The sequence below is a fragment of the Cyprinodon tularosa genome, unplaced genomic scaffold (genome assembly GCF_016077235.1).
Source record: "Cyprinodon tularosa strain WSP-4 unplaced genomic scaffold, ASM1607723v1 ctg422, whole genome shotgun sequence".
Lineage (NCBI taxonomy): Eukaryota > Metazoa > Chordata > Actinopteri > Cyprinodontiformes > Cyprinodontidae > Cyprinodon > Cyprinodon tularosa.
Genome location: NW_024039144.1, coordinates 961,315 through 988,010, shown reverse-complemented (window position 1 = coordinate 988,010; position 26,696 = coordinate 961,315). Strand labels below are relative to the sequence as shown.

The following is a 26,696-nucleotide window of genomic DNA, read 5'->3' as shown; positions in this document are numbered from 1 at the left end:
CCTCTAATACACATACTAGGGACCACCTTAATTGTATAGGGATATTTAGACTGTTGGAAATGCGGGAGAAGGTCGAGTACAATACGTATATCTATTTTTAGTTGTTGGCGGGAGTTAAGAATAGAGAGAATAGATCATAAGGATCTATACGTATCAATGGTTGGAAGGAATTTAGTGGGAGGGCCTGACCGTTTGGTTGGGAACGGGGTTTTGTTTGTTCAGGTAGTTCAGGGATTGTGGGTGTATGTTAACTGTTCTGTTGTTTTTGTTACCCCTCTTGGACATATTTGTGAAGTTACCGCATCAGTGTCTTTTAAGTTGACATGATGCAGGGGACAGAAATTAAATGCACATCCTGGAACTGTAGAGGCTTACATACAACTAAAAAAATCAAACAAGTCATGAACAAACTGAAAGATTTAAACTCTAAAATAGTATTTTTACAAGAAACCCATCTCTTGGAGGAAGAAAATATAAAATTGCGTAGGAGGTGGCGGGGGGATATATATGTAGCTCCATTTACTTCAAGAGCCAGGGGAGTAATGACCCTAATTCATGAATCCATTCCTTTTCAGGTGACCAATGTTATTAAAGATAAATTTGGGAGATATCTGATCATCCAGGGGTCCATCTTACAAGAAACACTGAATTTAGTAAATGTCTATGGTCCTAATTCTGATGATGGGGTTTTTTATACTAACTTATTTCTTACCCTTTCATCGCTGACAGGAAAATACATTATAGGGGGCGACTGGAACTGTGTACTGGACCCCATTTTGGACAGGGCTTCAGGAGCTGACCAGACGCACAGCAGAAGCAGGGAAACGATATGCAATTTTATGAAAGAATTAAATTTACTAGATATCTGGAGACATTTAAAACCTACTGAAACAGTCTACTCATGCCATTCAAAAACATTTAGGACTTACTCCCGCATAGACTATTTTTTGATTTCAAAGGAATTACTCTCAAATATATCTGATTGTTGCTATGATAGCATACTAATATCGGATCACGCTCCCTGTAATTTACTATACTGTAATAATAGCCTGTTGAGAGACCCTCCCCGATGGTGCTTACACCAGAAATGGCTGAAAGATGAAAAATTTCTTAAATACGTTGGAGAAAAAATAGATGATTATTTCAGTATCAATACCACACAAACCTCAGCCTGTATAAAATGGGACGTTTTTAAGGCATGTCTGAGGGGTTACATAATTAGTTACACCGCCTCAAAATCTAAAGAACAACGTAAGAGCAGACAACAATTAGAATCCAAGATCAAATTACTAGAGCTACAAACTTTTAGAAATAGCAACGCAGAAATAGAAAAGGAATTGCTGTTATTAAAAGCACAATATGAAAAAGAATCTGCAGACAGAGCGGCCTCCAGTTTACTAAGATTAAATCAATCATTCTATGAACAAGGAGAAAAACAAGGGAAACTCTTGGCATGGCAAATAAAACAACTGGAAGTGCAAAAAAACATAACCTCTCTTCTTAATAGTAAAGGGGAAACTTTAGTAGACCCAATCAAGATAAATGAAGAGTTTAGACAATACTATGACAGGCTGTATGATTCTCAAGACACCTCAAATATACAGGAACATGACTCATTTCTAAATAAGCTAGATATTCCCTCAATAGATGAAGTGTATAGAGAACAATTGGAAGCTGAAATCACAAAAGAAGAGCTGGGTAAGGCTATTGACTACATGAAAGCTGGGAAGAAAGCTGGTCCTGATGGGTTCCCTATAGACTTTTATAAAAAATTTAAAAAACAATTAATAAGTCCTATCTTCGAGATGTTTCAGGAGGCATATCGCAATGGTGGTCTACCAAAATCTATGACAAGTGCTTTAATCTTTGTGCTACCCAAGCCTGGGAAACCCAGCAATAAATGTGAAAACATGAGGCCAATAAGTTTGCTTAATGCTGACCTAAAAATACTCTGTAAATTATTAGCAATACGCTTACAAAACTCACTTCCTTCAGTGATACACAGGGACCAGAATGGTTTTATTTTGGGACGGCAAGGCCTGCACAATGTGAGGAGGCTTCTAAACATTGTTCATGGCTTGGGTGTAAAATCAGGATCTGCACTTCTTTCTCTAGATGCCGAGAAAGCGTTCGACCGAGTCGAATGGGTCTATCTATTTAACATCTTAAATCGTTTTGGTTATGGAAATAATTTAAAAAAATGGATTCACTTATTATATTTAAACCCAACTGCAGAAATATTAACAAATAAGAATGTGTCTAAACCAATTGTTATCAAACGAGGTTGTCGTCAAGGTTGTCCTTTGTCCCCTTTGTTATTTACATTAGCATTGGAGCCTTTTGCTATAGCTGTAAGGTCCCATAAATCTATAGCTGGCATTACAATTAGACAAGTAGAACACAAACTTTCATTATATGCAGATGACATAATCCTGTTCATTTCAAACTTAAAACAGTCTATTCCAAATTTGCTTAATCTAATAGAGGAATTTGGTCATATTTCAGGGTATAATATAAATAAAACTAAATCTTCATTACTATTTTTGGATGAAAAAGAAATGTCCCCGGTAATAAGTTCAGAGTTCAAGGTTGTTAGAGATTTTACTTATTTAGGAATACAAATATTTTCAAATCTAGATATGATTGTAAAGAAGAACTATGAGTGTTTAACAAAAGAAATCACTGAAAGTATTAATAGATGGATGCCCCTTCCCTTATCATTGATTGGCAGGATCAACACCTTCAAAATGAATATGCTTCCAAAAATACTGTATATTTTTCAGAATGTCCCCCTGCCGCCTCCTGCAAACTGGTTTGATGATTTTAGGAAGTTATTTGTTGGGTTTTTGTGGCAAAATAAACGGCCCAGGGTTAGATTGTCGCTCCTACACTTACCTCATAAGAAGGGAGGACTAGGGTGTCCGAATATGAGGTGGTATTACTGGGCAACCCAACTTAGGACTATTAGATATTACTTTAATGCCAGGGATGCCCCTCAGTGGACAGAAATGGAATCTGATTCTGTAAGTCCACCTTTGCCTTTATACATTTTTTCTGATTCGGTCTCAAGACTGTTGGGAAGAACAGTTAATCCTATTGTTAAAAACATGATCAAAATATGGTATGACGTAAAGAAATTCATAAAAGAACCAGTTATACTCTCACAGTTTACTCCTATATGGGGAAACCAAGATTTTACTCCTGGAAGAGCAGACTCTGTATTTAAGCAGTGGGCCTTAAAGGGAATAGATAAGATTCATGATTTGTATCAAGCAAATTCGACTTACATGATGTCTTTTGAGGAACTCAGGCAGAAATTTAATATAGATAAAAAATACTTCTTCAAATACCTTCAGCTCAGAAGCTACATTAGGACAAAAAACAAAGATTTGTCCAAGCCACCAAAGTCCCAATTAGAGGAAATTGTTTGCAAGTATAGCACAAGTAAAGGTGCGATTTCAGAATACTATAACTTTATGGTTTTGAATTCATCAGAGGATTCAACACAGAAACTAGAAGCCTGGAAATTAGACCTGGGAATAAACCTGTCACTGGAAGATTGGCAGTCTGTCTGTGCAAAGGCTCAAAAGCAAACTGTTAACTCTCGCTTAAGGTTACTGCAATACAAATGGTTAATGCGAATCTATATTACACCAGTCAATTTAAATAGGTACAACCCTAATATACCAGATGTATGCACAAAATGTTTAGAAGAAAAGGGGACTTTGTTTCATTGTATTTGGAAATGTACGGAAATTCAAAACTTTTGGAAAGCCATAAGAAGAACTTTGGAACACCTTGTCTCTAAAGTTGTTGCACTTGATCCTGCTTTTCTAATTTTAGGTTTGTACCCTAAAAATACTTTGATTACCAAAAGTGAACAATTGTTGATTGATATATGTCTACTACAGGCTAAAAGGCTGATAGCACTATCCTGGAAGAGAACAACAGGTCCAGGTATCAACCAATGGATTAAGCAAATGCTGAAGACTTTACCTCTGGAACGCATAACGTATCTCCAGAAAGGGAAAAGCGATCTATTTGAAAACATTTGGAGACCCTTCCTGAATTTTGTTGAAGGAGTGGACATATCTCACAATGACGAAACCAGTTAGAGACAAGTTTAATGTCAAAACACAATGTGCAACAAGGGAGCCTCAACAGTGGACTATTTTCTCCTGTATACTTGGAGGAGTCTGTGCAGATATGTACCTAAGAGGGTGTTCGTAGGTCCTGTTTACTGTACTGGTTATGTGGCAGGTGTATCTGTAAAAAAAAAAAAATATACAATAAAAATTTTTGTTGGAAAAAAAAAATAACTGTATTTGTTCCTGGATTTAGGAAGAAAAAGAGAAATTTTGCCAATGGAACAAGACAATTTACATTTGTATTAAGAAAAAACAATTGGATTGTCATATTTCAAGTGCATTTTATCTAATTATTTTATTTTAAGAGTAAAAATGCTCATTCCATTGGCAAACTATCTTATTTACCTGCTCAAATTAAGGGTGAATACACTTAATTTAAGAAATTTTAACTTATTTCTAGATCGTTTTTGCAGTGCTGAAAAATTTTTTGTTTAGAACACTGGAAAAACGATCTAGAAATAAGTAAAAATTTCTTAAATTAAGTGTATTTATCCTTAATTTGAGCAGGTAAATAAGATAGTTTGCCAACAGAATGAGTATTTTTACTCTTAAAATAAGATAATTATATAATATGCGCTTGAAATAAGACAATGCAATTGTGTTTTCTTATTTTAATTGTAAATCATCTTGTTCCATTGGCAAAATGTCTCTTTTACCTCCTCAATTCAAGAACAAATGCACTTATTTTAAGAAAAAATTACTTATCTAGATTTCGATTTTTTCCAGTGAGGTTAGTTTAAAGTTTCTTAATGGAGATGGAAATTTTTTTACAAACCAGAAGAAGAAACGTTGAAGTTTAAGTGAGAAAATCTTGATGGACACGTGGCCTTAGGCTGGAAAACTGTGATTTTGAAACCTTGTTTTTGCTTCAGTTTATTTTTGATTATAAAAAGTAAAGAGAAATTCAGTTTTAGGGGAACTTTGAACTGAAACTAAATTTTTCTTATTATATCTTTGTCCTTCAGCATCACTGCAACTCAAATCCAGAAATGGCTCCATAACTTTTCTGTTTCTTAGCTTTGCTTTATTGTGTTTGCTTTACGGCGGGCGCTTCCTCATTTAAAATTGAATGTGGGATTTGGAGCATGAAATGGAGCATTGGTTTAAAGAGCAGCTCTGCCCCAGCCTGAGATAAACTAGTCACAACGACCTGCAGGAAATCTTTTTTTTTTCTTTTACCCGAAACTTAACAATGAAAGAGTTTTGGAAATTATTCCTCAGTTTTTATTAGTAAAATCATTCATTTACAGCAATCAACTGATTTGAGTTTCCTCAAATTATAACTCATTGTTTTATTTCTTCTTCTTCTAAACGTAAAGCCGGGCACACACACTGCGATTTTTTGCCCTTTTCGGACGGATCCTCGAGTCGTGCAAGAATTTTTTGATCAGGCCAAGTTTCTAGCTTCCTCGTGCGACCTGCATCGTGTAGTGAGCAGATGGTAACGAGGTGCGAGTAGCCTCTAACGACCACCTACCGATCAGGAATCTTAAAGGAATAGTACACCCAAAACATGATTAGCCTTCATTTTCTACACACCCCCATGCTGAACAACACTCTGGAGTACTTTTTTTGATATCTCAAATGCATCTGGAGATCTGGGAGGCTTCTTGCTGTTTGCTGACATTCAAATAATGGAGGTCTATGGCGCCCGAGGCAGAAAGGTCCATAAAAGTCCACAAAAAACGTGTCAATATTCCTCCATACTGCTCGTCCAATGTATTCCAAGTGTCCTGAGTGGGTAGCGTCCATAATTTACTCGAAACGAAGTCATTTAGAATGTTTTTAGAGCCTAAACAGTAGTTTATAGGATTTCCTAAAAGCGCATTCACGAGTCTACGGAAACCGCGGCAGACCAAACCAGACGAAAGTGCGCATTCAGCTCGGCAAAGAACTCATGCTCTTCCTCAACACTGAAGTCCTCAGACATTTTTCTTTGGTTCTTTCTTTGCACAGTTAAACAGCACATTTCTTCTTCTACGCTTGCATTATCGGTAGAGCAGACGCTGAATGCGCACTTTCATCTGGTCTGCGGTTTCCGTAGACTCGTGAACGCGCTTTTAGGAAATCCTATACACTACTGTTTATGCTCTAAAAACATTCTAAATGACTTCGTTTCGAGTAAATTATGGACGCTACCCACTCAGGAAACTTGGAATACATTGGACGAGCAGTATGGAGGAATATTGACATGTTTTTTGTGGACTTTTATGGACCTTTCTGCCTCGGGCGCCATAGACCTCCATTATTTGAATGTCAGCAGACAGCAAGAAGCCTCCCAGATCTCCAGATGCATTTGAGATATCAAAAAAGTACTCCAGAGTGTTGTTCAGCATGGGGGTGAGTAGAAAATGAAGGCTAATCATGTTTTGGGTGTACTATTCCTTTAAGGTCAGGAGAAAATCAAACATGTCTGAAATTTAGTCGGCCGTCATAAGGTGGTCGTGGGAAAATCCATGGGAAAAGCTTTGCCTCGTCTGTTCCTGTTTGGCTGTGACTCCATCCTGGAGAGAAATATCAGCTGTGCTGCCGCCATCAACACCTTTGTTTCTAGATGCTGGAGCTTGGCCTGTTTTCCAGTGTAGTCCTGTTTCTCTGACTGTGACTAACTGGATGTGCTCTCTTCATCCTCTGGCATGGGAGCTGGCTCGGAGCTCATCTGCCTGGCTGTGTGTTTTCTGGATGGGGCCGCCTTTCACGGTTGCCTTGAGATGACATGGGTTGTGGATTGGCGCTATATGAATAAACTGAATTGAATTGACTGATTTCTTACAGCCATCTCAGAACAATAGAGTTTTTATGAACACGGCCAAACTCCTTAAACTTTACACCAATCATGTGACAAGTTTTCCCAGATCTAACATCCGTTTAAGATGATGTAAGCAACGGATTTCTTTGAATCACCATCTCAGATAGACGCATCATAAGCATATATTCCAGACCGTAACTAATCGCCGTCTAAACTCAGACAGTCAACAGTCCTTGTTCCTTTTTCTGTGCTTCTCTGAGAGCTAACTTCGCTCTCAGCCTCTTGGAGCTGGGCTAAAAGGCATTTGTGTGGGCCAGAATGAAGGTTTGGACCTCATTGTCAAAAGATTTCTATACGGATTTCAGTTTCCCGTCTCTCTATACCAATCAGCCATCCCAGCATTGCTTCTTCTTCCATATCAAAGGGCTTTGTCTCCTGGGATCATGGTTGATTAGGTGGGGGGATATCGGGAGCTGTGTGTGGCACACTGGCTTCTTTGTCCCATTCAAGAATAAGACTCTTTAACAGTCAATAGCTGCAAGCAACAAATTCACTCATGCACACACACTGGACTATGCACTAACGTGTGTGTACACGTGAAAAATAAAGGCCGCCGTGTCTCAAAATGTGTTTGAACAAGTTTGCAAATCCACTAGGATTTATGTGGTGATCATTTCTCTCTTCTTTCTTTTATGGCACTAAAAAAAAGGAAATATAAATGGTGATGTTAAACAACAATGCATGCCACCTAAAGATGCAAACATCACATGACTCGGTGAAAGTAAGCTGGGTGTGCAGTCATATGAAAGAAGAGTAAATCGGTGGCTAATGGCTGTAAAGTCAGAACTAATCCCCAATGCATCAGCTTAAACTGTCCAACATGTTTTTTATGATCAGCCAGGAAAACGGGGGCTGAACTCGGAATAAAATCCGAGGTCGCTTTACCTCGCTGTCGCCGTCAGATCTCCCAACATGAGAGAAAATCGCAGCGAAGTGAGAGCGCCTCGGCCTCTTTACTCTTGCTGCAAAGTGATTATTAACAAGGGCGCTTTGAGTCGCAGCACTGAGTAGCTCTCACTGCAGCACATTAATCTCCATTAACACAGATGGAGACTTAATCCCTGCTCTTCGACAGCTAGAGGGTCCAGGGTCAAAGCCTGGGAAGATACTTTCACTGAATAACTGCTGGTTATAAAGTACCAACAGAAGAAAGGCACCGTTAAGGTTCTTTTTCCCCACTTGTAAAACTGAGTAAATATGCAGTAAACTGCAATTGTTTTAAAGGAATAATACACCCAAAACATGATTAGCCTTCATTTTCTACTCACCCCCATGCTGAACAACACTCTGGAGTACTTTTTTGATATCTCAAATGCATCTGGAGATCTGGGAGGCTTCTTACTGTCTGCTGAAAATCAAATAATGGAGGTCTATGGCGCCCGAGGCAGAAAGGTCCATAAAAGTCCACAAAAAACGTGTCAATATTCCTCAATGCTGCTCGTCCAATGTATTCCAAGTGTCCTGAGTGGGTAGCGTCCATAATTTACTCGAAACAAAGTCATTTAGAATGTTTTTAGAGCCTAAACAGTAGTGTTAGGATTTCCTAAAAGCGCACGCCTGCGAGCTCACGACGCTACGGAAACCGCGGCAGACCAAACCAGATGAAAGTGCCCATTCAGCTCGGCAAAGAACTCATGCTCTTCCTCAACACTGAAGTCCTCAGACATGTTTCTTTCGTTGTTTCTTTCTTTGCACAGGTAAACAGCACATTTCTTCTTCTACGCTTGCATTATCGGCAGACCAGACGCTGAATGCGCACTTTCATCTGGTTTGGTCTGCCGCGGTTTCCGTAGACTCGTGAACTCGCAGGTGCGCGCTTTCAGGAAATCCTATACACTACTGTTTATGCTCTAAAACATTCTAAATGACTTCGTTTCGAGTAAATTCTGGATGCTACCCACTCAGGACACTTGGAATACATTGGACGAGCAGTATGGAGGAATATTGACACGTTTTTTGTGGACTTTTATGGACCTTTCTGCCTCGGGCACCATAGACCTCCATTATTTGAATGTCAGCAGACAGCAAGAAGCCTCCCAGATCTCCAGATGCATTTGAGATATCAAAAAAGTACTCCAGAGTGTTGTTCAGCATGGGGGGGAGTAGAAAATGAAGGCTAATCATGTTTTGGGTGTACTATTCCTTTAAGACCCGGATACAAAGGAATCTGTGCTTAAGCCGGGCATACACTGTACGATTTTTTTCCCTTTACAGGCAGACTTTCCAGTCGTGCAAGAATTTTTTGACTTTTATTTTGAAAAGCCATGTTATTTTGAGGCTCCAAACAAGTTTTAGTTGGTCGAACTCAATGTAAAACGGCTCTTTGGATATGAAAGGTTGCAGACCCCTGCATTAAACCAACACTCCCCAGATCTACTGATCCGATTCAATCTGCTCTGTTTTTGTTGTGGTGGGACTGGTAAGCAGCGTTAGCAGGGTCGGAGAAAATAACCCGGATTGATCCGATACTGCGCGCTCGACTCTGACAAACTGCTCCGATCTTCCATCTGTACTTGTGCAGAAATATGTCTTTGCACGTGGAGCTCCGGGTCTGCGCTTCACGCTCCACACTGATGGTTCGCTCTCAGCTGTAGGGCTCTTTCTGCTCTCGCTACTTAATAAACAATGTTGCTGATCGTCCTCTGCAAGGCGTAAAAAATCCCTTTACTATCAATATTTTATTTCTTCCAGCTCACAAGAGGTGATACTAAAAATTCTTTAAGGACTCCCTAAATTAAATTATGACATTGATTGCATACTTTTTATTTTTGGATAAAGAGCCGGATGAAAAGGTACATAGATCTGTGAATATTTCTCTCTGATTTTTCTCGTTTCTATCTATTTAAATATGATTTAAATGTTTCTTTGTACCACCATTAAAAAAATTTCTATTTTTCCTTTGAATGTTGACCTAATGTAGGTCTGGATTGGTAATTATGTAGTTTCTCTTTGTATTTTTTTATATCAAAACCCTGTGAATTGAAATCTACTTTGACTTTTCAGCAGTAACTCAGGGGTAAATTGAAGAAATAAAGCCAAAATTACCAAAGTAGACAGAAGAATGTTTTTGTTCTTCACTTTTTTGGAGCAATGAAGATTTTATTGATCTGCGTGTAATCCATAATTCATAATAGATCAGGAAGTGTTTGCTTTACGATGCAAATCTTGTATGTCTAAAAACTGTTCCTTTATTTTACATTTTGTAGCTTGTCCTTCTACTATATTTACCAATATGATGTGTTGAGCTAGATCTGCTATTTTCACAACTTTTGTGACACACTTTTTTATAAAGTAGGGTATTAATTCATAAAAAAGTTTATTTGAATTCCATAAATAAAAGTTTTCCGCCAACAGCAATGATGAACTACACGGCAGAATTCTATACGCAGCTATTGTTGTATCTAGGCTAGAGCTGTCAGTCTGATAAAGAATCTGGTTGTTATTCCAAATTGTAAAGTTTAACTTTTTTTTGCAACATAAAACTGACTAAATCTAGACTAAAACCTTTTTAAGTTTTAGTCGACTAAAACTGACTAAAACTATCACATATCATAATGACAAAAATGCGACTAAAACTAATAATAGTTTTCGTCTTGAAGACTAAGATTAAAATGTAAGATGGCTGCTAAAAACAACACTGATTCTAAGCAATATAACAAAATGAAAACAGTATAAATTTTATAGTACATTAAACAAACCATTCTAGACTACAGCCAGGTAGACTGTACTTCCAGAATATCTGTTTCTATAAATCTATAACACACTTGAAAAACGATCTAGAAATAAGAAAAAATGTCTTAAATTAAGTCTATTTACCCTTGATTTGAGTAGGTAAATGAGATAGTTTGCTAATGGAATGAGTATTTTTACTCTTAAAATAAGATAATTAGATAATAGTTACTTTAAATTAGACAATGCAATTGTGTTTTCTTATTTTAAGTGTAAATTATCTTGTTCCATTGGCAAAATGTCTCTTTTATCTCCTCAATTCAAGAAGAAATGCACTTATTTAGAGCCTTAGAGCAAATGTTGTGCTGAGGCGTCCAGTTATGAGTCATTGATGTTCATTTAATTAGTGCTGCTTGAAACCAATAACGATAAAATCTTAACTTCCAATCAAAACGAGCAAATCACCGGAACATTTGCCTTTGATTTCAGCTAGCATTTAGAAACGCCATCATTGATTTTGCGCGGCGCTCTGCCGTCACCATGCCTCTCTCTGGTTATTGGTCTCAGTCTGTGTGCGTTGTGAACGCCCCCCCCCCCACACACCTTGTGCCTCCTCAGTTAGTTTCACATATGCCTCTCTTTCAGTTCCCCTGCATTCCACCTGGACTCCAAACAAAAAGGAGGAACTCTCCTGCAGCAGAAGCACGGAGCGTTCGATTAATAAAAGTTGCTTGATTTGGTTGAGTTATGATAACGCACTGGTACCCATTAAGAAACATTGCCACGTTGCATAAAGAAGACAATTAATTCGATATACAGGTGCTGGTCATAAAATTAGAATATCATGCAAAAATAGATTGATTTCAGTAATTCCATTTAAAAAGTGAAACTTGTATATTATATTCATACATTACATACAAACTCATATATTTCAGATGTTGATTTTGTTTAATTTTGATGATTACAAATGACAACAAATGAAAATCTCAAATTCATCATATCAGAAAATTAGAATATTGCTGAAGACCAATAAAAACAAAGGATTTATAGAAATGTTGGCCAACTGAAAAGTATGAACATGAAAAGTATGAGCATGTACAGCACTCAGTATTTAGTTGGGCCTCCTTTGGCCTGTATTACTGCAGCAATGCGGCGTGGCATGGAGTCGATCAGTCTGTGGCACTGCTCAGGTGTTATGATAGCCCAGGTTGCTCTAATAGTGGCTTTTAGCTCTTCTGAATTGTTGGGTCTGGTGTATTGCATCTTCTTCTTCACAATACCCCATAGATTTTCTATGGGGTTAAGGTCAGGAGAGTTTGCTGGCCAATTAAGAACAGGGATACCATGGTCCTTCAACCAGGTACTGGTAGCTTTGGCACTGTGTGCAGGTGCCAAGTCCTGTTGGAAAATGAAATCTGCATCTCCAAAAAGTTGGTCAGCTGCAGGAAGCATGAAGTGCTCTAAAACTTCCTGGTATGTGGCTGCGTTGACCCTGGACCTCAGAAAACACAATGGACCAACACCAGCAGATGACATGGCACCCCAAACCATCACTGACTGTGGAAACTTTACACTGGACTTCAAGCAACGTGGATGAAGTGCCTCTCTTCTTTTCCTCCAGACTCTGGGACCTTGATTTCCAAAGGAAATGCAAAATTTACTTTCATCAGAGAACATGACTTTGGACCACTCACCAGCAGTCCAGTCCTGTTTCTCTTTAGCCCAGGCAAGACGCTTCTGACGCTGTCTGTGGTTCAAGAGTGGCTTGACACAAGGAATGCGACAGCAGAAACCCATGTCTTTCATACGTCTGTGTGTGGTGGTTCTTGAAGCACTCACTCCAGCTGCAGTCCACTCTTTGTGAATCTCCCCCACATTTTTGAATGGGTTTTGTTTCACAATCCTCTCCAGGGTGCGGTTATCTCTCTTGCTTGTACACTTTTTTCGACCACATCTTTTCCTTCCCTTCGCCTCTCTATTAATGTGCTTGGACACTGAGCTCTGTGAACAGCCAGCCTCTTTAGCGATGACCTTTTGTGTCTTGCCCTCCTTGTGCAAGGTGTCGATGGTCGTCTTTTGGACAACTGTCAAGTCAGCAGTCTTCCCCATGATTGTGTAGCCTATAGAACTAGACTGAAAGACCATTTAAAGGCTTTTGCAGGTGGTTTGAGTTAATTAGCTGATTAGAGTGTGGCACCAGGGGCCATCAATTTTGAACCTTTTCACAATATTCTAATTTTCTGATATGATGAATTTGAGATTTTCATTTGTTGTCATTTGTAATCATCAAAATTAAACAAAATAAACATCTGAAATATATGAGTTTGTATGTAATGTATGAATATAATATACAAGTTTCACTTTTTAAATGGAATTACTGAAATCAATCTACTTTTTCATGATATTCTAATTTTATGACCAGCACCTGTATGGTTTAATTAATTGGCTTGGTCATTGCCCAGACTTGAACCAAATAGAGAGACTTGTGCCAAATTGTGAAAATTTATGACATCACCATCGAATTTCACTGCGGTTGGAAAAATCAATGTCCTATCAAATCCCTTTATAATATTTATATGAGTCCTTTTTTTCATTTACTTAGATAAGTCTTTTTTTTTTTATAAGTGCATTTGTTCTTGAATTGAGGAGGTAAAAGAGACATTTTGCCAATGGAACAAGACAATTTACACTTAAAATAAGAAAACACAATTGCATTGTCTTATTTCAAGTGCATATTATCTAATTATCTTATTATAAGAGTAAAATTACTCATTACATTGGCAAACTATCTCATTTACCTACTCAAATTAAGGGTAAATACACTTAATTTAAGAAATTTGTACTTATTTCTAGATTGTTTTTGCAGTGTATTAGCTGCAATATATGAATCAAGATGCTATGACTAAAAAATGTGATTGACAGATGACCGTTGATATATGATTGGCCGATTTTAGGTGTTCAGGCTGACGTAGAACTAACTGGCCTGCAGAAGATAACGAGAAAAAAAAAAGTATGGTCTGATAAAGAGTAGATTTATTTACATGCTTAAGCCAGACTTATTTAATATTTAAAAATGACTTCCCTACAACTTTAAAGAGCTGTGTTTGATAAGAGCACACAGTATTGATAATTCCATACTTATATTTTTTCCTTATATTCGGTTGATAATTTGACGTAAAAGTTGTAGATTTTGCTTTTTTTTATTGGTTTTACATTTGCATTATTAACTTTAAATCCAAAGAAAGTAACATATTTTAAACGTTAGAAAACATAAGTTAAAAGTGATGTAAACAGTTTTGCCAGCAAACCTTTATTTAAATTGAATTGTAGGTCATGTAAAAAAATTGCATTCATTCCTAGCTCAAGGAATTGGCCAAAAGCAAATTTGATGTCAATGTTTTAGCTGATTTAGAATAAGGCGTGTCTAAAAAGTCTCGTGGTACAGACCATAGTTACATCAAGTAGATATTTTGTGTTATTCAGGAGTTAAAATTGAGTATACTGGCTATACGTAAACATAGTTTTGGTAAGTATTTATAGTTTAGTGTTTTTCTTCCAGGGAAATCTTTTGGGGACAGACAAGAAAGGGTTGGTTAGGGTTTACTATGGCCGTTTCTCAATAACTGGTCCGGGTGAGGAGTGGGGGGCCCGGCCCGAAGCAGGAACACCACTTTTTTTGCTGCTCTTCATAGAGACTGTATGTAGTGAGCGTGGTACTAGGGTGGGAAGGTGCGATTGAGACTGTGTATTTTTCTTTTTTTTTCTTTTGTCACGTTGGGGTCTGAACTGCTCCCTCTCCCAAGAACATCTCAAGTCTTCACTAAGTGCGGAGCCCATTCCTCCCATACTGCTCTCCCTCCGCTGGCTGGCGGTGCACTGGTGGTGCTTGGTGTTTTGGGGTGGATGCCCGGACGGGTACTGGCTTATTCCTGGTGGCTACTCTGCGGGGCCCCCGCTGCTCCCGCTGGGGGGTGGGGTGCCCCTGGGGCCTCAGATCCCTGACGCCCATGGCCAGATCAACTTTGCCGTGGCTGGCTGCACGGCACACAGCAGCAGGTTGAGCCAAACATCCTCTAAATGTGCAGGGTCATCTTTGAGCACGCCATTTCACTTTTCTTTCACCAGTTCACCGCAGTTCTTCCAGCAGTCCACACTTTCTCTGCTCTCTTTTTCTCATGGTCTTCTCCTTCTTTCCCATCGCCCGGCTTGCCACAGGTTTGCCTGCTGTGTCTAAAAGTAGCAGCAGCAGCAACCCAGACTGACAGCTCATTGGCTCATTTGGATCACGTGCAGCCTGGAGCCGGACGCTCCCCAGGGCTTTACCGTATTAACAGGAGAAGAGGCGCAAGGGAAATTAGACACTGTCGTCTTACAACATGAGGTAATTTATAAATGTTTTAAATCAGGTTGGGTCTGGATCCCGACCCCGGTCCACTAATCCACGACCTCTGGTCTAGTGGGTGAAAAAGTAGAGGACTCGAAATTTCCCACAATACACCTAGAAAAGTAGTGATCATCCATTGTCACTAGACGGGCAGATATATCCCAGAATGCTTTGCGTGGAGAGCTCTTCTTGCAAAGCATTATTGGAATTTGCTTCACTGCGGCCTGCTGTCGCAGTCCTGCTGCACGTTTCAAAATACTCCCAAGCCAACCAAAACCTTCTCAAAATGTTTTCACTATGTCACCTCAGAACTGGTCCTTATTGGAGGGATTTGATTTCCTGACCTGGTTAGGAAAGCCTGTCCTCCAATAAGAGAACATATCAGATTGTGACAGTAAATGTAGGTCTGGGGATTTTTGCTGCCCCTGAGACCTGGTCCTCTAGGAGCAGTAGATGAATTGCTCAAAGAAAGAGTGAGGCCAAAGAAAATGTCACACTTTGTCTCACATGAATCAGAGTTTGAAGTTGAAATAACAAAGAGCAAAGGCATGGTAAAATGTATTTGTGCCTGTTTTTCCCCTTCAGTCTCATGACTAATTTAACATTGTCTTTAAAAATCCTATGACTCTCTGGAACAAATGCTTTACGTTCTGTCCAGTTATGCATCAACATTGAATATGTTTTGTTCTAAAACTATTTCACGGAGTTTTGTTCATGATGTGATGACCTGATAAAGCCATTCACTATGTCATGTACAGAAGATGTTCTCATGACTGCAGTTTGATAACAAAATGAACGGTCATGATATCTTTTACAACTTATGGCGCAGTTGTGGTTTGTTCTTTTTGTATAAGTGGAAACGGTCAACTGATGTCTTATGCGAGCAGGTTTTTCCCCCCCTGGGTTAGGACATACTGAACGCTTTTTAGACGGATGTCTTTCTCTGAGATTATTCTCAACATTTGCAAGAATTAAACAAAATGCTGCTTTTGTGATGAGCTGTGATCTCTTCCCTGTTTAAGGACAAACATTTCTTATTTCATCCATCCACCCATTTTCCGTCATGCTTGTCCCAAGCGGGGGCTGCTGGTGCAGCTGTCTCTGGGCAAGAGGTGGGGTCCACCCTGGACAGGTCGCCAGTCCATCGCAGGACAACACAGAGACAAACAGGACCAACAACCATTTCCACACACACTCACACCTAAGGAGAATTTAGAGAAGCCAATTAACCAACAGTCATGTTTTTGGACTGTGGGAGGAAGCCGGAGTACCCGGAGAGAACCCACGCATGCTCAGGGAGAACATGCAGACTCCAAGCAGAAAGACCCCAGACCAGAAATCGAACCTGGAACCTTCTTGCTGCAATGCAACTTTAATCCAAATGACTTGGTCAATTATAGACCTATATCCGATCTTCCTTTCTAATCTAAAATTCTTGAGAAAGTAGTTGCCAAACAAGTGTGCGATCTTTTGAAGTGAACTTTTTGAAGAGTTTCAGTCTGGCTTTAGAGCTCATCATAGCACTGAAACAGCTCTGGTGAAAGTCACTAATGATATTCTCATGGCCTCAGATAATGGACTTATTGGATCTCAGTGCTGCATTTGAAACAGTTGATCATAATATTATTTTAGAAAGACTTGAATATTTTGTTGGAATTAAAGGAACAGCTCTAGACTGGTTTAAATCTTATCTATCTGATCGATTTCAGTTTGTTCATATTAATGACAAATCTTCCTCATGCTCAAAGGTTACCTGTGGAGTACCACAGGGATCAGTGCTAGGACCAATTCTCTTTACTTTATACATGCTCCCAATCGGTAGAGTTATTAGACAGCATGGGATTAATTTCCACTGTTATGCTGATGATACCCAGCTATATCTGTCTATAAATCCAGATGAAGCTAACCCATTACATAGATTACAGGCATGTCTGAAGACATAAAAACCTGGATGACTCTTAACTTTCTGCTTCTGAATGCGGACAAAACAGAAGTTATAGTCTTTGGACCAGAGTCTTTGAAAGAAGCTGATTAGTCAGTCACTTCATTTGGATGGGATTAAACTGATTTCAGATAATAAAGTAAAAAATCTTGGTGTTGTTTTTGATCAGGACCTGTCATTTAAATCCCAGATCAAAGAGGTTTCTAGAATTTCCTTCTTTCATCTGAGGAACATTGCAAAAATTTGAAATCTCCTGTCCAGGGGTGATGCTGAGAAACTAGTCCATGCATTTGTTACTTCAAGGCTGGACTATTGACTACTACTACTACTACTATAAACTACTTAATTTATTTGAATTTAAGTCATAGGAAAGTGGCTGCAGCTCCTGAGTTGCAGTTCTGGATTCCCCCGAGTGGTGCCCGACTTTACACAAGTGAATAAAGTGAATGTGATTGGTCGTTTATCAAGGGGGCGGGATTGTTGTGGCGGAAGGTCAACAAGCAAGTTTGATTGTGGCCAGTTTGTTGGAAGCATCTTGCTAACCAGTTAGCAACTTAGTGCTAGCAGGTTCCCAATGGGAAATTCCATTGGGACCAAGTAGCACTAAATTGGTGACTTAGAAACGACGCTGTCAAGGAACGCTATGGACAGCGGAAACATGCAAGAGGAGGAGAGTTTAGTGTCGGAGGTCGTGGATGAGTCTCCTCCGTCATCCATTTTTTATTTAGAGGAGGAGAGCGGGGACGAAGATGTTGTGGAAGAGGACGCCAGGGCGGCAGAAGCTTGGTTTGGTGTAGAAGGCTTCCAGCCGTACATGTTTGAGCCCTTGCCTCGCAACGCTGCCAGTTCATTTAGCTCTACGCCTGCCGAAGACACAGACGTCCATCCCCGTGAACACTGGGACGCAACTCAATGGGAAAGGAAAGGATTCTGGTTTCAACCGTTGCGTATATTAGCTGCGACATATGAATCAAGATGCTATGACCAAAAAATGTGATTGACAGATGACCGTTGATATATGATTGGCCGAATTTAGGTGTTCAGGCTGACGTAGAACTAACTGGCCTGCAGAAGATAACGGAAAAAATATATATATTTTCTGATAAAGAGTACATTTATATACATGTTTAAGCCAAAATATTTAAAAATTTAAATAGGACTTCCTTATTGTGTTTGATAAGAGCACACAGAAACTTTTAATGCAAACAGGAAACAGTACTGAGGGTGAATTTTAGTCAAAATCTGATCTAAAGCAGAAAAAATGCCACTTCATTATTAGGAAATGTTATAGCTGTAACCTTCATGTAGACATCTGAGTGATGGGAGGGTAAAAATAACATCATGTTCACACAAGCCGAGTGGGGGAGAGTGGAGTGCTTTGTCTTTCGCTGAGACCACAGGGACTTTGGGAGCTTTTTGGTGTGTTTACAGTGTGTCAATTTGTCAACATTGGATTTATAATAAACAAAAAAACACAACAAATATCATAGAAAAGACTAAACAACCATAAAAGACACAGTAAGCTAGGTTCCTTTGAGATTTTCCCTTTGCTCAGGTGTGTGTTTGGTAGCTAAAAATGACATTTTCTAAATACAGCCTGAAACCGGTCTCTTCTGGGTCAACCCCCTCATCGTGTCGCTTCATTATAAGGCATTCACTGTTGAACCTACCAGGCTGTCGACACCACCCAGGGTGTGGTTGGCATTGTACAGGGAGTAGGTCAGCTGGTACACGCCGTCATTGGTCTCACTGTTGCCATAGAAACCTACACCCACAGAGATGCTGCAGGGAAAAGAGGAGAAGGACAGGTAGGTCTTTGATTAATCACTGAGTGGAGCAATAAATAGGTGGGTTTGTGGGTACAAATCCCAGTTTGGGCTTTGATGTTCAGTTGCTGCAATTAAAACCAAAACCAAGTATGTGAGTGTAGGTGATTACTGAACATCAGCTACACTCATCATCAGTGAGGAAGTCAAGGGAAGGACAGAAGGTATAGAAAGCTATTTAGAAAGACTCATGCTACGTTCACACCGGACGCAGCAGGAGCAGCAAAATCACGTCTGCTGCTTAATTTTTGCTGCTTGTACCAGTTAGTTCTGACGCGCGGCTGAAGCAGCTTTGCTGTGCAAAAAGTGTGTCTGACGCGTGTTGGGCGGAGCTACTCTATCCATTCTTTGCCTTGCAGCTATATTTGCTGTGATCAGTGGGAATAAAGTAGTTTTAATATGTTTTTAAGTGAGAAAATCCACCTGAAAACTTAATCAGTGCAGTCAGTTCATCCAGTCATTACCATCCTGCCTTCCAAGATTATTTCTGTCGAAGCCGCTCAGACCCCCACATACCAGCGTTGCGCTGTCAGTAGGAATCCCATTCAAAAGCAGCCTCTGGCCGGGTCGCCTCCTCGCGGTTCACCGCGGCAGGTGGTAGGTGTTTTTCATCTAAATAATCCAAACTGCAGGCAGCAGGATAATAAAAGCCAACATATTCTGTCAGTTTTCAGCATTGTAAGTTAATTTATGCGTCAATAAACTGTTTCAGAGGAGTGATCACAGCGCTCTGTATCATCAGCGATGTGTCTGTCTCACGGCTAGCTCCCAGATCAGCTTCTCTGATTGGTTGATGCGGCGCGTCATGCGCGTCAGATGCTTAAACGCTCCTGACGCGCTGCTTCAGCTGCTCAAAACGCGCCGCGGGACATTTTGCTGCGCCTTGACGCGCGTCAACCATTGACTTTGCATGTCAACTCGCTGCTTCTGCTGCGTCCGGTGTGAACGCAGTATCAGGCTGAGCGAGTGTGACAGAGAGCAAGACTTCAATGGAACACTGCAAACTTGCTCTGAGCTTTCATTGTTTGTGTGTCAGGAAATATAAATTCGGGTATACATTGTACGATTTTTGGGCCGATTCTCCAGTCGGGCAAGAATTTTTCAATCAGCCTGATGGTGCGTGGTGTAGTGTACAGGGGGTAACGAGGGACGATCAGCCTCTAACGACCACCTCCCCATCAGAAATCGTAAGGTCAGGAGAAAATCAAACATTTGAAATTCAGTCGGCAATCGTAAGGCGGTCGTGGGCAAATCGGATTCTTCTTTTTTCAGATGAGAAGGGGGGGCAATGAATGAAAGGGAGATTTTCTGTAAAACTGACAGACCATAGTAGCCACGTTTGCTCAGCCATGTCTTTGTCCAACTACGTCGTAGCCTTTTTCTTTTTAGGGCTTTCTGCACTAAATTGCACAAATTGCCAAGGCAGTGAACAAAGGTGTTAGATCTGCAAACCCTGCCAGCTGACACAAACAGTGCTCAACCTGCAGGAATCCATATTTTTCCCATTAGGGAACATGCTCCAGATACACGCCAAGATAGATCAGGTCAATAACAACAGGAGAACATTTGTTAAACCTCATTAAAACTTATTGTCGGTGTTAAAATCACAGTAATGACAGTAGTGGAAGCTATCTTTGGATAAAAGTGAGCAGCAGGAGCTGTTTTTATCTAATTAATGCAGCAAAAAGACCCGGTCTCATTAATAACCCCCTGCAGACAGACCTGTCAATTTCACCGTTTTGTCCAAACTCTCAGAGGCAAAGGTGGAGAAAATACCAAATGAACATAAGAGCAGATTGCAAAGGTCTAATAAAATCACTACCTACACCAGTGAGTACACCGGAAAAATCTAAATCTAGATAAGTCATTTTTTCTTAAAATAAGTGCATTTGTTCTTGAACTGAAAAGGTAAAAGAGACATTTTACATTTAAAATAAGAAAAACACCGTTCCAAGGTCTTATTTCAAGTGCATTTTATCTAAATATCTTATTTTAAGAGTAAAAATACTCATTCCATTGGCAAACTAGCTCATTTACTTACTCAAAATAAGGTTAAATAATTTTTATTTAATACATTTTTACTCATTTCTAGATTGTTTTTCCAGTGTATGAGAATATACAACTTAATATGACAGAATATTAAACATGACAGATGATATTTTTACTTTAAATATTTCAAACTAAAGGACAATGGGTTTGAATTAAAATTGACCAACTAATTCTAAATGATGAAATATTTTTGTGTCAAGGTGGGGCTGGAGGTTTGACCGGACCCAAATGCAGACACAAAAACTTGAGGTGGTTACTTGAAGGTTTAATTAAAAAAAAGTTCATCAGAAGTAAAACTCCAAAAACATAAATCCACAAAAGTCTAAAAATAACAAAGACCAGGCCAATTAGCCGATTGGGAGCAGGTGGGAACAGAGGAGGCAAGAAGGGAGCTGGGAGCACTGCAAAAACGATCTAGAAATAAGTAAAACTTTCTTAAATTAAGTGTATTCACCCTTAATTTGAGTAGGTAAATGAGACAGTTTGCCAATGGAATGAGTTATTTTACTCTTAAAATAAGATAATTAGATAATATGCACTTAAAATAAGACAATGCAATTGTGTTTTCTTATTTTAAGTGTAAATTGTCTTGTTCCATTGGCAAAATGTCTCTTTTACCTCCTCAATTCAAGAACAAATGCACTTATTTTAAGAAAAACGGACTTATCTAGAGTTAGATTTTTTGCAGTGAGAAAAGGAGACTGACACAAGAGGGCAAACAGGAAATATCTAAGAACTCAAATACAATCAAAAATAAAAAGAACACAAAAAATGGAAATAAGACCAATGAAAACTCAGAGATAAAACCAAGACAATTCACTATTTATTTCTGTTAAACCTTCATCTATCTCATTATTCCCTTCCCCTATATATTTATTTGAAGTTCCTCAGTGTGCTGCCTGTTTATTAAACCTTTTGGGGACTTTCCTTTCACTTTCTGCCTGTTGTACAGCTGTCCAGACAGCAGCTTTTCTTAGGATTGTGCCGGCATGTAAAAGTCTTTGACTAATCCATTAGCTGAACACCACTGAAAAAAATTAAAATCTAGATGAGTCGTTTTTTCTTAAAATAAGTGCAAGTACAATTTACACTTAAAATAAGAAAACACAATTGCATTTTCTTATTTTAAGTGCATATTATCTAATTATCTTATTTTAAGAGTAAAAATTTCCATTCCATTGGCAAACTATCTCATTTACCTACTCAAATTAAGTGTAAATACACTTAATTTAAGAAACCTTTACTTATTTCTAGATCGTTTTTCCAGTGACCATAGTACCAAAAATAAAGGTGTGGACAAAATAAGAGACATTTGCAAAATGTTGCGTAAAGGCATGTATGAATGACAGCGAAGTTACTCCAATGTACAAATTAATTAAAGCAGTAATCATACCTAAATTGTAGAAAAATATATGAACATTTTACATTTAAGATAAAAAAATAAAATAAAATGTCATCTGTCAATCTGCTCTATCAAGCCTCCTTAAGTGGAAAAGTTTTACACTAAATTAAGTTTACTTACCCTTAGTTTGAGTAGGCAAATGGGAAGATTTGCCAACTAAATTACTATTTTTACTCTTAAAATTAGATATTTAGATAAAATTCACTTGAAATAAGACAATGCAATTGTGTTTTCTTGTTTTAAATGTATATCATCTTGCTCCATTGGCAAAATGTCTCTTTTACCTCCTAAATTCAAGAACAAATGCACTTATTTTAAGAAAAAATGACTTATCTAGATATAGATTTTTTTTCCAGTGTAGTTTCACATGGTCTGATTTCGTAATAAGTCTTCTTTAAAACTATCCAAATTCTATGTATATATCTAGATGTCATTAGAGAAAAAACTGGCTAAGAAAAATCTTTAAATTATAAAATTATTTTATTTGACTCTGAAAGAAGCTGAGGGGTTATTTCCCAAATCTAAAGAGTGTACTTTCTGTAAAACTAGCCGTGGTGTCAAAAGTTCAGTTTAAAAAACACTCTGGTAAAAGTTGAAGTATCAACTTGACCTCTTCACTCAAGTAAAAGTGAAAAAGTATGTGGTCCAAAAACTACTTAAAGTATAAAAGTATAAAGTAACCTTTAAAAAAAACAGCCAGATGGCACTATATGAACTGAAAACTCAATTTGACGACTATTTGGAAGAAAATTCTCTGAGATAGGGCCAAGGATGAGGGAGGTCTTGTTGGTCTCCGTCTCCCGATACGCTCTCGCCTGTGTCCGACCTTTCAGACATTTCAACATCTTTTTCTGAATCCCACATTGTAGCATGGCATAGACAATTCACGTTAGCAGTTTGAAGAACACCTGCTTGCTTCTGATGATTTCCTTTAGCTAACCAATGAGTGTTTGCGTTCTATGACTCATCCAATCACACTAGTTTTCACTAGATGTGGGTGGAGCCAATGATCTGCATTGGATGGAGCACATGATGGGAAATAAAGATTTAGAAACATTAAACCGAAGCCAAGCACTGGAAAAAATTTAAATCTAGGTGAGTCATTTTTTCTTAAAATAAGCGCATTTGTTCTTGGATTAAGAAGGCAAAACAGACATTTTGCCAATGGAACGAGACAATTTACACTTAAAATAAGAAAACACCATTAAATTGTCTTATTACAAGAACATATTATCCAATTATCTTATTTTAAGAGTAAAAATACTAATTCCATTGGCAAACTATCTCATTTACCGACTGAAATGAAGGTTAAATGCACTTAATTTTAGACATTTTTACTGATTTCTTGATAGTTTTTCCAGTGAGAGTAACGAGAGCGTTTGTTTTAAAAATGTAAGGAATAGAAAGTACAGATACTTGTGTGAAAATGTAATGAGTAGAAGTCAGAAGTAGGAAGAAAAATAAGTAATTGAGTAAAGTATAGATACCTAAAAAGTGTACTTAGGTAGAGTAATGAAGTATTTATACTTTGCTACTTGACACCTCTGAAAACTAATAATGATTTCTCACATCAGATTCTAAACTAATTTAAAGTAATCAAAAGGGAACTTTGTACAGAAAAAGAAAAATATGGAACTCAACGCTATTTCTGACATTTTGAATTGAAAAAGCTTCCTGGATGAGAAAAGAAACTTCTTCAAATGTGGAAACAAAGTCCAGTGGATTTCTTTTTTTTTTTTTTACCTTTTTGTAATTATATTGCTGCATACTTTAGGTGCCGTTTCTACGGAAGAGGATTAGGGCCACTGAAAAAAAAAAAAAGTTAACTGATTTTTTTATTTTATTTCAGTATAGTATGGGAAAAAAGTCAGAATTCTGACTTTAATCTCAGAATTTTGAGAAAAAAGTCAGAATTCTGACTTTTTTCCCATGTTAAACTGAAATAAAATTTAAAAATCAGTTAACCTTTTTTTTTTTTTCAGTGGCCCTAATCCTCTTCCGTACGTTTCTGCTTCAACACACCTGATAAAAATGGCTGACTTCGGTTTGCAGTTCAGAAAATCCACGTCTCTAAGCCGTGGTTATGACTGTGTGTTCAGGGTCATCGATGGGTGGTAGACCTGCAGCTACCGCTGGGCAATATGGCTCAAAAATCTAATCACATTTTTTTTTTCTACCAAATATGATTTATTGATTTTTTTTTTTCTCCCCTTATGTTACCAACTAAAAGTGACAAATGACACACATTACTTTCAAAAACTAGTCATCCCCTTTGGGACGTGACCTTCATTTAAAGGGGAAAGAAATTCACAGAAATAGATCGCTAACGGGACGAGCGCGTAGGACGTAACGTCCTTACGTAAACATATCACCAGAATGATTGGCAATTAGGAGGACGGCTTATTAAGATGATCCACTCGGAAATGAAAATTCATCCTCTATACCTTTAAGTCTAATCCTCTGAGTCCTACTAAGACAGATTGGATTTCTTGTGGAATTTCATTCAACAAAGGTGATATTCCATATGACCCCATCAGATGATTCTAAGGCGTCTGCTGCTGGCATTGTGTTTTAATAGAGACTAACAGGGGACTCTTTCGGATCGATAATCACATTACCTTTCAATTCACAAACTGAAGGAGTTTTTCTTGGTTCAACACATAAAATACCCCCTTAACAATGCACTAAACTTGGATAACTCACATAAAATAAGAAAACAGTATTAGATTGCCAAGAAACAGTTTCTCTTTGGAAGAGCTAAAAAAAATGTGCTAAAAAACATTTTAAGGCTATGGCATCCATTTATGTATTTTATCCTGAGTTACTTTGGGCTTTAAGCTTTTATTTTTACTCATCTTAGACAACTTTTATCATCTTTTTTGTATACACAGAGTGTATACAACAACAAAACTTTGTTTAGTACAGCTTTTAGGCAAATAATTAACATTTCCATTCCAGTCTGAGGCGCTGCAGCCTCCACTTAGTGTTTAAAGTTTTATTGTATATAATAAAGAACACAATAATGTCAATTTTTATGCTTTTAATTCAAAAATCATATGTTAAACTTCAAAAGCTTCACCCAAAGAGTAAAGAGTTCTGGCGCCAAAACATATTCAACATTATAATGCATTTTTTTATCCTTAAATTCAGTAAAATTACAGCTTTAATACAGCGATGTTGTAGAATTCCTAATAGCTATAGAAATAAACTGAATTAAACTGAATTATGTTATGTCTTCTGTATATGGTAATTATCTAATATAAATGATTTATGTTCAGCTATTTATGAAAAAAGCCCAAATACTAAACATGTCAAAATGCAAAGTATTATTTTTTATCAGTATGAAGAATGAAATTTTCTTGGTTTGTAGAATAAATGTTTTGTAAAGTTCCCGGGTGTGAGATTTGTCTTAGCATTACGGAGAGTATTAGGGCCACTGAAAAAGAAAAAAAAAAGAAAAAAAGTTGACTGATTTTTTAAATTTTATTTCAGTTTAACATGAGAAAAAAGTCAGAATTCTGACTTTTTTTCTCAGAATTCTGACTTTAATCTCAGTATTCTGACTTTAATCTCAGAATTCTGACTTTAATCTCAGAATTCTGACTTTTTTTTTCTCAGAATTCTGACTTTTTTCTCAGAATTCTGACTTTTTTTCTCAGAATTCTGACTTTTTTTTCAGAATTCTGATTTTTTTCTCAAAATTCTGACTTTTTTCCTCAGAATTCTGACTTTAATCTCTGAATTCTGACAATTAAAAAAAGTCAGAATTCTGACTTTTTTCCCATACAGTACTATACTGAAAAAAAAAGAAAAAAAAATCAGTTAACATTTTTTTTTTCAGTGGCCCTAATCCTCTTCCGTATAGCATTGTTGGTTACATAAAAAATAAATCACTAAACGGACATAGATCAGTAAAGTGATTCCCAGCTTCGTTTCTCTTTTAAAGGCAGCAGTGCTGAAGGCTCTAGTGAATTTTACACGGTGAGCTTCTGAAATCGACTTAAAAACCAGCACTGCTGCTAATTCTTTTAATTTAATATTTCCCAGCAGTGGACATCCATGGCTGTCACATGGTCCAGTCTTCTGTTCTCGTTACTAATTGAATTATTTACTTTGTGGACTCCCATCCTATCAACAGAGCTGATCTGCTGACGTTGGAGCAACGCTAGAACGGTCCATGACTTCCTTTAACTATATTCAATGTCGAAAATGAACCAATTCGGCTCGTTTTTACCGAGAATAGGAAAAAAAACGACTAAAGTTCGATCACGCCAAGTAAATGGGTTTCTTTTGTTTGTCCTCCTTAGGTCATGGTTTGAGGAAATTGGTTTGAGTTTTTTTTTTTTTATAAAACAGAACCAAACTAGAGAAGCAGAAACAGAAAGAAACACTTTGTCAGTGAATCTTAAAATTAAAGATAAAATAATTATCTCTACACTGGAAAAAAATCAAAAACTAGATAAGTAA

At 38.0% G+C, this 26,696-nt stretch overlaps 1 protein-coding gene across 2 annotated transcripts in view; it reads right to left on the bottom strand.

Moving 5' to 3' along the window:
• ttyh2 (tweety family member 2) overlaps window positions 1–26,696 on the bottom strand; it is a 153,274-nt gene that overhangs the window by 75,290 nt on the left and 51,288 nt on the right. For both annotated transcript variants that reach the window (XM_038299282.1, XM_038299283.1), the window contains exon 3: window positions 18,623–18,734. In XM_038299282.1, coding sequence (XP_038155210.1) covers window positions 18,623–18,734 — 112 coding nt within the window. The remainder of the gene's footprint in view (window positions 1–18,622; window positions 18,735–26,696) is intronic.